Source organism: Salmo salar, chromosome ssa15 (genome assembly GCF_905237065.1).
Source record: "Salmo salar chromosome ssa15, Ssal_v3.1, whole genome shotgun sequence".
Classification (NCBI taxonomy): domain Eukaryota; kingdom Metazoa; phylum Chordata; class Actinopteri; order Salmoniformes; family Salmonidae; genus Salmo; species Salmo salar.
Window position 1 is genome coordinate 72617626 of NC_059456.1, and position 12391 is coordinate 72630016.

General features: G+C 43.8%; 1 protein-coding gene across 2 annotated transcripts in view; it reads right to left on the bottom strand.

The window, feature by feature from the left end:
* The window catches only part of rtel1 (regulator of telomere elongation helicase 1), a 55904-nt gene that overhangs the window by 17846 nt on the left and 25667 nt on the right, over window positions 1–12391 (bottom strand). For both annotated transcript variants that reach the window (XM_014146102.2, XM_014146101.2), the window contains exons 24-25: window positions 7812–7935; window positions 230–410 (exon numbers count right to left, since the gene is read on the bottom strand). In XM_014146102.2, the coding sequence (XP_014001577.1) occupies window positions 230–410; window positions 7812–7935 (305 nt within the window). The remainder of the gene's footprint in view (window positions 1–229; window positions 411–7811; window positions 7936–12391) is intronic.

Genomic DNA, 12391 nt, shown 5'->3' on the forward strand with positions numbered 1-12391 from the left:
AATATGTACATGTAGGTAGGGCTAAAGTGACTACATGGACAAATTACCACGACTAACCTGTACCCCCGCCGGAGGAAGCGTTAAGTCAAGTACATCTCAAATAGTATTTAATAGGTATTGAACGCAGATCTGCACATGACAGAACTGATGAGAAGCAAAAGCCTAAGGAGACATTGTTATGCAACTAAAACGTTCACTCAAACCATGTGTGGTGGTGGTTGATACTCACTCAGCCGTCGCCTCTTCAGACTGGGCACGTGGGAGTCCAGTACTTTGGCCTTCTGGGCGAAACCTCCCTTGGTGGAGCCCTCGGAGGAGTGGCAGGGTCCGGCGCTGACACACTGAGCATCTGCCGAGTGTACCACCCCACCACAGCTCCCCTTTGCTGGCTTCTTCTCCGGAGGAGGCCTCTGGGACATTGGAACAGTCAAAGAGTTCAGAGGTCAAGATTAAGGTCAGAATTCAACAAAAATTGGTCTCACATCTGCAGTGAAACAACAAAACCAAATGGAGGAATAACAGTTTCATCCCCAGTTGTGCTACTTTGAATCACCCATTGACACTACCCACAGTCTAATCGAGGGAGATTGACTCCCTGTTCTGAGGAAAGGCTAGATGTAGACTTCAGTTCTGACGAAAAATCTTGGTTACAGTTCTGAGGAGAGCCGTAGGCTACAGTTCTGATGAAAGATGTTCAGTTCCCAGCCAAATGTATTGGCAACCTTGACCATTTTTTAAATAATTCCCTAATTATTCTATAATAAATAAATAAATAAATATATATATATATATCTTAACATTGTTAAGTAGATTCTCAACATTGCAGAAACATTTGTTTTTGAAACTTAAGTTTACAATTTTAATTTAGAGAAGAAGATTCAAGAAACATGGGGGAGGTTTGATAATGCTGTGGGGTTGCTTTGCCGCCAGCACCGGAGGCCTTGAACATGTGCAAGGCATCATGAAATCAGCAGATTATCAAGGTGTGAGTCCACTATTCAACCCAGTGTGCAAAAACAGGGCATCCCTTGAAGGTGGGTCTTCCAGCAGGACAACGACCACAAACGCATCAAAAAGCACACAGGAATGGTTCAAGAATAAACACCGGACTGTTCTGGAGTGGCCAGCGATTAATCCAGATCTGTATCCCATGGAAAACCTACGGTGAGATCTGAAAACAGTAGTTTGTCGAATGCACCCCTCAAAAATGGCAAAATTTGAGCAGTTTGCAGCTGAAGAGTGGGCAAAACCACCAGTAGAAAGGTGCAGCAAGCTGATGGCCACAAAAAGCATTTGTCAGCAGTTCTTGGCCAAAGACCATGCAAACCAAGTATAAGCTCTTCTGTGCTAATAATGTTATCCATGCCATTTCTTTTTCTTTTCAGAATTATTGTAAACTTCAGTTACCAAAAACTAAAATGGTTCAAATTGTGTGTGAGACCAAAAGTAATTTTGAATTTCAACAAATGTTTGAAGAAATAAGGAATTATTTTAGAAAAGTGCAGGGTGCCAATACATTCGGCCAGAACTGTAGGCCAGGGGATCCCAAATCTGTTTGTGTCTGGGAACCCTTTTGAGATGGCAAATTCATCAGGAACCCCCTCATAATATCAGAACACAACTCCTACTTTATAGTGCAAAAAAAAAATTGCATACAAGTATCTGCAGTTTAATGTTGCCCATGCTACGTCAATGGGTTGTGCAGTGCATTCTGGACGATTCTGGGACAAGGAGCGCTCTCCTTCAAAGAGTCTATTGGGCACTAGCTCAAACTTAACATTAGCACGAATTTCGTCAACAAGAAGTACAACATTACAAATCTTTTCCCGAGATATGAGATAATTAACTTGTCATCTGTAATATGTTATAGCTTTGGAATCATGACACTACGTACTTACAAGGGAAATAAGCATGTTTCTCGAAATATACACTGACTTAAAGGGATTGTGTGACGATTAGCTTAGCAACCACATGACGCAGTATGACAACGTGAACGCAATTGGTCGACAGTCTGCTGGGTGGGACGTTATACAGTGCATTCAGAAAGTATTCAGACCCCTTCACTAATTCCACATTTTGTTACAGCCTTATCCTAAAATGAATTAAATTGTTTATTTCCGGGGAAGGGTACCAACACATTTCTGCAGCATTGAAAGTCCCCAAGAACACAGTGGCCTCCATCATTCTTAAATGGAAGAAGTTTGGAACCACCAAGACTCTTCCTAGAGCTGGCCACCCGGCAAAACGGGGGAGAAGGGCCTTGGTCAGGGAGGAGACCAAGAACCCAATGACCACTCTGACAGACCTCCTCTGTGGAGAACGGGAGAACCTTCCAGAAGGACAACCATCTCCGCAGCACTCCATCAATCAAGCGGGCACATGACAGCCCGCTTGGAGTTCGCCAAAAGGCACCTAAAAGGACTTTCAGACCATGAGAAACAAGATTCTCTGGTCTGATGAAACCAAGATTGAACTCTATGGCCTGTATGCCAAGCATCACATCTGAAGGAAACCTGGCACCATCCCTACGGTGAAGCATGGTGGTGGCAGCATCATGCTGTTGGGATGTTTTCAGCAGCAGGGACTGGGAGACACGTCAGGATCAAGGGAAAGATCAACAGAGCAAAGTAGACAGATTCTTGATGAAAACCTGCTCCAGAGCGCTCAGGACCTCAGAAGATGAACCTTCACCCCAGTCTAACAGAACAACGACCCTAAGCAAACAGCCAAGACAATGCAGGAGTGTCTTCGGGACAAGTCGCTGAATGTCCTTGAGTGGCCCAGCCAGAGCCCAGACTTGAACCCGATCAAACATCTCTGGAGAGACCTGAAAAAAGCTGTGCAGCGATGCTCCCCATCGAGCTTGAGAGGATTTGCAGAGAAGAAATGGGAGAAACTCCCCAAATACAGGTGCCAAGCTTGTAGTGTCATACCCAAGAAGACTCGAGGCTATAATCTTTGCCAAAGGTACTTCAACAAAGCACTGGGTAAAGGGTCTGAATACTTATGTAAATGTGATATTTCAGGTTTTTATTTGTAATAAATGTGCAAAATTAAAAAAAAAAAAAAAAGTCATTATGGGATATTGTGTGCTGATTGATGAGGGGGAAAAACTATTTAATCCATTTTAGAATAAGGCTGTAGAGTGACAAAATGTGGAGAAAGTCAAGGGGTCTAAAGACTTTCCAAATGCACTGTACGTTCCTCCATTCATTGGATTCATATCTCCTTTCTATAATATATCTGGCAACGGCACCATGCAATGTACCCTGGACTAAAAAGGCAGACAAATAGGAAAAATGTGCTAGACCCTCTGTTAAATTACACATTTCTTGAGGAGGAATATCGCAAAAAGAGAGAAGACATCCTCCCGAGTTATAACGTCGGCCAGTACTGAAATGTAACATGCATGATAGAGGTTTTCGCGGTCTAAAAGTCGCATTCCTATTCATTTCCAGTGTAGTGAGAGCGACTATCACAGTGCTGCTGCTTGAACGCCAATAACTCAGATACACATGAAAACGTTTCCAATCCCCCACCCCCCCCCCCCGGATCATTGCAGCTAGCTAGCTTCTATCCGAGTGGCCACTCCTGGCTAACGTCTCTGTCCCGAAGCAAGAACCAATTAGCCTGGAGCTAGCCTTGCTAGGCCCATCAGGCACTCATTGAGCTTCAATACCTATTTTGCCGACTGGCCTGGACCCCCACCAACCCATCACAACTGGACTACCGACGTGATTCGCCCGAGGGGGTCTCTCAACTGGCTCCTCCGTCGTGACGTCCCCTGACGTCCCGCCTATCCGTAAGCATGCTAGCTGTCTAGAGCACATTGGACTGTTAGCTTAAGAGGCAGATCGGACAAATTCTTTGGCCACTATACCTATTTTGCCAATTGGCCTGGTTTTCCACACGGAGCCCTGCTGATCCGTCTGCCGACGTAACAGCACGAGGGGGCCACAACAGACTTTCTCCTGTTGCGACATCCCTCAAAAGGCCCTTCTGCTAGCTTGCTAACCCCAGCCCGCTAGCTGCCTGAAGCCACTCACTGGACTCCTATGATCACTCTGCTACGCATGCCTCTCCCTAACGACAATATGCCTTGTCCATTGCTGTTTTGGTTAGTAAATATTGCCTTATTTCACTGTAGAGCGTCTAGCTCTGCTCAATACGCCTTAGTTAACACTTTAGTTCCACCTCCCACACATGCGGTGACATCACCTGGTATAAATGATATTTCTAGAGACAATATCTCTTTCATCGTCACTCTATGCACAGGTTTACCCCCACTGTATTCACATCCTACCATACCCTTGACTGTATATTATGCCTTGAATCCATTCCACTGTGCCCAGAAATCTGCTCCTTTAACTCCCTGTTCTGAACGTACTAGACGTCCAGTTCTTTTAGCCGTACCCTTATCCTGCTCCTCCTCTGGTGATGTGGAGGTTAATCCAGGCCCTGCAGTGCCTAGCTCCACTCCCATTCCCCAGGCGCTCTCATTTGTGAGACTTCTGTAACCGTAAAAGCCTTGGTTTCATGCATGTTAACATTAAAACCTCCTCCCTAAGTTTGTTTTATTCACTGCCCTAGCACACACTGCCAACCCAGATGTCCTAGCCATGTCTGAATCCTGGCTTAGGAAGACCACCAAGAACCCTGAAATTTCCATCCCTAACTATAACATTTTCCGACAAGATAGAACTGTCAAAGGGGGCGGAGTTGCAATCTACTGCAGGGATAGCCTGCAGAGTTCTGTCTAACTATCCAGGTCTGTACCCAAACAATTTGAGCTTCTACTTTTAAAAATCCACCTCTCCAGAAACAAGTCTCTTACCGTTGCCGCTTGCTATAGACCACCTTCTGCCCCCAGATGTGCCCTGGACACCATATGCGAATTGATTGCCCCCCATCTATCTTCAGAGCTCGTGCTGCTAGGTGACCTAAACTGGGACATGCTTAACACCCCGGCCATCCTACAATCTAAGCTTGATGCTCTCAATCTCACAAATGATCAATGAACCCACCAGGTACAACCCCAAATCCGTAAACACGGGCACCCTCATAGATATCATCCTAACCAACCTGCCCTCGGTCTGCAGTCAAGCAACCACCCCTCATCACTGGCAAACGCTCCCTAAAACCCTTCAGCGAGCAGGCCTTTCTAATCGACCTGGCCTGGGTATCCTGGAAGGATATTGACCTTATTCAGTCAGTAGAGGACGCCTGGTTGTTGTTTAAAAGTGCTTTCCTCACCATCTTAAATAAGCATGCCCCATTCAAAAAATGTAGAACCAGGAACAGATATAGCCCTTGGTTCACTCCAGACCTGACTGCCCTTGACCAGCACAAAAACATCCTGTGGCGTACTGCATTAGCATCAAATAGCCCCCGCGATATGCAACTGTTCAGGGAAGTTAGGACCAATATACACAGGCAGTTAGGAAAGCAAAGGCTAGCTTTTTCAAAACAGAAATTTGCATCCTATAACACTAACTCCAAAAAGTTCTGGGACACTAAAGTCCATGGAGAATAAGAGCACCTCCTCCCAGCTGCCCACTGCACTGAGGCTAGGAAACACTGTCACCACCGATAAATCTGTGATAATTGAGAATTTTAATACGTATTTTTTTACAGCTGGCCATGCTTTCCACCTGGCTACCCCGACCCCGGTCAACAGCCCTGCACCCCTCACTGCAACTTGCCCAAGCCTCCCCCATTTCTCCTTCACCCAAATCCAGATAGCTGATGTTTTGAAAGAGCTGGAAAGTCTGGACCCCTACAAATCAGCAGGGCTAGATAATCTGGACCCTCTCTTCCTAAAATTATACGCAGAAATTGTTGCAACCCCCATTACTAGCTTGTTCAACCTCTCTTTCGTATTGTCAGATCCCCAAAGATTGAAAAGCTGCCACAGTCATCCCCCCTCTTCAAAAGGGGGAGACACTAGACCCAAACTGCTACAGACCTATATCTATCAGGGGCCTTTCTAAGGTCTTTGAAAGCCAAGTTAACAAACAGATCACCGACCATTTCGAATCCCACCGTACCTTCTCTGGTATCCGAGCTGGTCACGGGTGCATCCCTCAGCCATGCTCAAGGTCCTAAACGATATCATAACCGCCATCGATAAGAGACAATACTGTGCAGCTGTATTCATCGACCTGGCCAAGGCTTTTGACTCTGTCAATCACAATATTGTTATCGGCAGACTCATCAGCCTTGGTTTCTCAAATGAATGCCTAGCCTGGTTCACCAACTACTTCTCTGACAGAGTTCAGTGTGTCATATCAGAAGGCCTGTTATCCGGACCTCTGGCAGTCTCTATGCGGGTGTCACAGAGTTCAATCCTCGGGCCGACTCTTTTCTCTGTATACATCAATGATGTCGCTCTCGCTGCTGATGATTCTCTGATCCACCTCTACGCAGACGACACCATTCTATATACTTCTGGCCCTTCTTTGGACACTGTTAACTAACCTCCAGACGAGCTTCAATGCCATACAACTCTCCTTCCGTGGCCTCCAACTGCTCTTAAATGCAAGCAAAACTAAATGCATGCTCTTCAACCGATCGCTGCCCACACCTACCCACCCGTCCAGCATCACTACTCTGGACAGTTCTGACTTAGAATATGTGGACAACTAAAAATACCTAGGTGTCTGGTTAGACTGTAAACTCTCCTTCCAGACTCACATTATGCGTCGCCAATCCAAAATTAAATCTAGAATCGGCTTCCTATTTCACAACAAAGCATCCTTCACTCATGCTGCCAAACATAGTCAGTTTTACTAGGGTATCCTACTGATCCTTGACTTCGGCAATGTCATTTACAAAATAGCCTCCAAGACTCTACTCAGCAAACTGAATGTAGTCTTTCACAGTGCCGTCCGTTTTTCCCCATATACTACCCACCACTGCGACCTGTATGCTCTCGTTGGCTGGCCCTCACTTCATATCCGTTGCCAAACCCACTGGCTCCAGGTCATCTATAAGTCGCTGTTAGGTAAAGCCCCGCCTTATCTCAGCTCACTGGTCACCATAGCAGCACCCACCCGCAGCACGTGCTCCAGCAGGTATATTTCACTGGTCAGCCCTAAAGCCAATTCCTCCTTCGGCCGCCTTTCCTTCCAGTTCTCTGCTGCCAATGACTGGAACAAACTGCAAAAATCACTGAAGCTGGAGACTCATATCTCCCTCACTAGCTTTAAGCACCAGCTGTCAGAACAGCTCACAGACCACTGCACCTGTGCATAGCCAATCTGTAAATAGCCCATCCAACTACCTCGTCACCATATTGTTATTTATTTTGCTCCTTTGCACCCCAGTACAGGTACTTGCACACCCATCTTCTGCACATCCATCACCCGTGTTTAATTTGCCATACTGTAATAATTTCGCCACTATGGCCTATTTATTGCTTCACCCCCCTTATCCTACCTTATTTGCACACACTGTATATAGACTCTCTCTATTGTATTATTGACTGTATGTTTGTTTATTCCATGTGTAACTTTGTGTTGTTGTTTGTGTCGCACTGCTTTGCTTTATCTTGGTCAGGTTGCAGTTGTAAATGAGAACTTGTTCTCAACTAGCCTACCTGGTTAAATAAAAGGTGAAATAATTGTATTTTTTTAAATGGCAGGGCATTGATATAACATCATTCAGATGCACAAAAACAATAACATTCAAAATGGGTGAACCTTTCCTTTAAGGGTTATTATTACAGTACATTCCAAATGTATAATTTATCGGTTCCCTCTCAAGCAGTCAGAAAGTCACTCAAGATGTACTCTTCTGCTTGACCCACTTACAAGTTTCTGTGCAACTCTGAAGAACTGCGCCACGTCACGGACCACATTTCCAAAGTTGTCGTAAGTGCGCACGTAGGGCCTTATCCATGAGGGTAGCTGGGCACGTGCGTCTGTGCTTTTGAACCTGGAGGAAATAGCCAACGGACACTAGAGTTGCATGATAGGAAAAACTCTGGTAACACTAGAACGTTCAGTAATAAATAATTTAAGGCATTTACAAACAGTTTGTTCACCATTTATAACTCATTACTACCACATTGGAGAAGGTTGGTAAGCTACTGCTTATTCTTTATCATTGATATGATTTAAGCCATTTTGACACCTTAAAAGAGCATCAGGTACTGCTGGAATGTCTACCAATGTCCATCTTTTTGTGAGAAATTACACTGGTCACTCAAAACATTTATAAAGTATAGCCTAGATAGCCATCACTTCATATGAGGAACCACAAAAACACTTTACTAATGATTAGTAAACAGTTTAAAAAGGACCTATATTAAACATCTTATGAATTATTTATGAATACAAGTTGTTTGTGTGAATAACTAGCTTACTAACATTTACAAATGGGAGAAATGTTGAGCAAACTTTAAATGCCTTATAATTGGTTTATTACCGACTGTTACTAGAAAGTGTTACCAAAACTGTAACAGTCAGTCTGACGATACTGACAGAGACACTAGATCGAATAATCCACCCTTACAACAGAACAATGTAAACAGAAGTTCTATTCAGTGTCAATGTTGAATAGAGACAGACATGAGTGACTCTATTGAAATAATAACTACTGTTGGATTCGGGGTGAACATTGAACACTGATATACTAGAGACATGATAGATCAGAAGGATAAAGCATAAAGGAGTGTAAGAGACTGGTTTTTACATCAGAAGTTAAAGGGTATCTGTAGGAGACAGTGGCTGTGGAATGTGCTGGGTGGATGGGAGTAAGTCACGGGAGTGCGATAGAGGATACGGGTGGAGAGCTTTGGATTAGACATCAAGGGGTCAGGTCAGGTCACCATAAGGAAGACAGAACGGTTTATTACGCTATCACTTTGTCTTCCTGTCGAACCATAAGATGTAAGGATTGGAGAGAAGGAGGAGTGTCTAAAGTGGAGTAATACATACATACATACATACATACATACATGCATACACACACTTGTAGTGGTGGAAACATGTCTTTGTCTGAATTACAGCTGTAACGACCCTTTGGGAAGAATTAAACTTGGTTAAGCTTCACTAGTCTCCATGAGTTATTTATTCAAAATTGGAACCTAACACTACCTACCAATACATAGGTGAGATAGCTGATGTTTTCAACTTCAACATAATAGCTGGTGATTCCTAAATCACTATAACGTTAATATTCTATATTGATGGTGACAAGTGATGACTGGTACAGCACATACTGTACTGTACCAGTCAAAAGTTTGGACACACCTACTCATTTAAGGGTATTTAATTATTACTATTGTCTACATTGTAGAATAATAGCGAAGACTTCAAAACTATGAAATAACATATGGAATCATGTAGTAACCGAAAAAGTTTTAAACAAATCAAAATATGTTACATTTGAGATTCTTTGAAGTAGCACCCTTTGCCTTGATGACAGCTTTGCACACACTTGGCATTCTCTCAACCAGCTTCACCTGGAATGCTTTTGAAACAGTCTTGAAGAAGTTGCCACAGATGCTGAGCACTTGTTGGCTGCTTTTCCTTCACTCTTCATCTCAATTGGGTTGAGGTCGGGTGATTGTGGAGGCCAGGCCATCTGATGGAGCACTCCATCACTCTACTTGTTGGTTAAACAGCCCTTACACAGCCTGGTGGTGTGTTGGGTCATTGTTCTGTTGAAAAACAAATGATAGTCCAACTAAGCCTAAACCAGATGGGATGGCGTATCGCTGCAGAATGCTGTGGTAGCAATGCTGGTTAAGTGTGCCTTGAATTCAAAATAAATCACTGATAGTGTCAACAGCAAAGCACCATTACACCTCCTCCATGCTTCACGGTGGGAACCACACATGGAGCTCATCCGTTCACCTAATCATCGTCTCACAAAGATTGACTGACCATCATGTCAAAGTAATGATGGACTGTCATTTTCTTTGCGTATTCTTGCCATAATATGGACTTAACCCAAAAATAGGGCTATCTTCTGTATACCACCCCTACCTTGTCACAACACAACTGATTGACTCTAACGCATTAAGAAGGAAAGAAATTCAACAAATTAACAAGGCAGACCTGTTAATTGAAATGCATTCCAGTTGTGCAAAGCTGTCATCAATTCAAAGGGTGCTACTTCAAAGAATCTCAAATATAAAATGTATTTGTTTAACACTTTTTTGGTCATGATATGATTCCATGTGTTAATTCATAGTTTTGATGTCTTCACTATTATTCTAAAATGTAGAAAACAGTAAAAAGGAAAAACCCTGGAATGAGTTGGTGTGTCCAAACTTTAGACTGGTACTGTAGGAGTTACGAGGCAAAGGATGATGACTAGAATCCTATAGGACAATATAGTTTATGTGCCGGTCATGTGATGTTTACAATGTCAACCTCTATTTCTAGAGACATGTCATGTTCCGTCACCAACGCTGCCTGAAGAAGAATATAGGCTGATCTGCTCCTACTTGAATATACAGTTGAAGTCAGAAGTTTACATACACTTAGGTTGGAGTCATTAAAATTTGTTTTTCAACCACTCAATAAATTTGTTGTTAATTAACAAACTATAGTTTTGGCAAGTCGGTTAGGACATCTACTTTGTGCATGACACAAGTAATTATTCCAACAATTGTTTACAGAAAGATTATTTCACTTAATCACAATTCCAGTGGGTCAGAAGTTTACATACACTAAGTTGACTGTGCCTTAAACAGCTTGGAAAATTCCAGAAAAATGATGTCAATTGGAGGTGTACCTGTAGATGAATTTCAAGGCCTACCTTCAAATTCAGTGCCTCTTTGCTTGACATCATGGGAAAATCAAAGGAAATCAGCCAAGACCTCAGAAAATGTAGACCTCCAAAAGTCTGGTTCATCCTTGGGAGCATTTTCCAAACGCCTGAAAGGACCACGTTCATCTGTACAAACAATAGTACGCAAGTATAACACCATGGGACCACGCAGCCGTCATACCGCTCAGGAAGGAGACGCGTTCCGTCTCTTAGAGATGAACGTACTTTGGTGCAAAAAGTGCAGATCAATCCCAGAACAACAGCAAAGGACCGTGCGAAGATGCTGAAGGAAACAGGTACAAAAGTATCTATATCCACAGTAAAATGAGTCCTATAGACATAACCTGAAAGGCCGATCAGCAAGGAAGAAACCACTACTCCAAAACCGCCATAAAAAGCCAGACTAGGGTTTGCAACTGCACATGGGGACCAAGATAGTACTTTTTGGAGAAATGTCCTCTGGTCTGATGAAACAAAAATAGAACTGTTTGGCCATAATGACCATTGTTATGTTTGGAGGGAAAAGGGTGAGGCTTGCAAGCCGGAGAACACCATCCCAAACATGACGCACGGGGGTGACAGCATCATGTTGTGGGGGTGCTTTGCTGCAGGAGGGACTGGTGCACTTCACTTGTTGGCAATCAGAGGTCAGACGTTTCTTGTAGTTGGCCACCAGGTTTGCACACATCTCAGGAGGGATTATATCCCACTCCTCTTTGCAGATCTTCTCCAAGTCATTAAGGTTTCGAGGCAACTCGAACCTTGAGCTCCCTCAGATTTTCTATGGGATTAAGGTCTGGAGACTGGCTAGGCCACTCCAGGACCTTAATGTGCTTCTTCTGGAGCCACTCCTTTGTTGCCTTGGCCGTGTGTTTTGGATCATTGTCATGCTGGAATACCCATCCACGACCCATTTTCAATGCTCTGGCTGAGGGAAGGAGGTTCTCACCCAAGATTTGACAGTAAATGGCCCCGTCAAATGATGCGGTGAAGTTGTCCTGTCCCCTTAGCAGAAAAACACCACCAAAGCATAATGTTTCCACCTCCATGTTTGACAGTGGAGATGGTGTTCTTGGGGTCATAGGCAACATTCCTCCTCCTCCAAACACGGCGAGTTGAGTTGATGCCAAAGAGCTCCATTTTGGTCTCATCTGACCACAACACTTTCACCCAGTTGTCCTCTGAATCATTCAGATGTTCATTGGCAAACTTCAGACGGGCATGTATATGTATTCTTGAGCAGGAGGACCTTGCGGGCGCTGCAGGATTTCAGTCCTTCACGGCGTAGTGTGTTACCAATTGTTTTCTTGGTGACTATGGTCCCAGCTGCCTTGAGATCATTGACAAGATCCTCCCGTGTAGTTCTGGGCTGATTCCTCACCGTTCTCATGATCATTGCAACCCCACGAGGTGAGATCTTGCATGGAGCCCCAGGCCGAGGGATATTGACAGTTATTTTGTGTTTCTTCCATTTGCGAATAATTGCACCAATAAACCTACCATTAAAATGAGAGACTGATCCTTTCATTATCAGTGGGCAAACATACAAAATCAGCAGGGGACCAAATACTTTTTCTCCCCAATGTACATGTTTGTAAACAATTGTTGG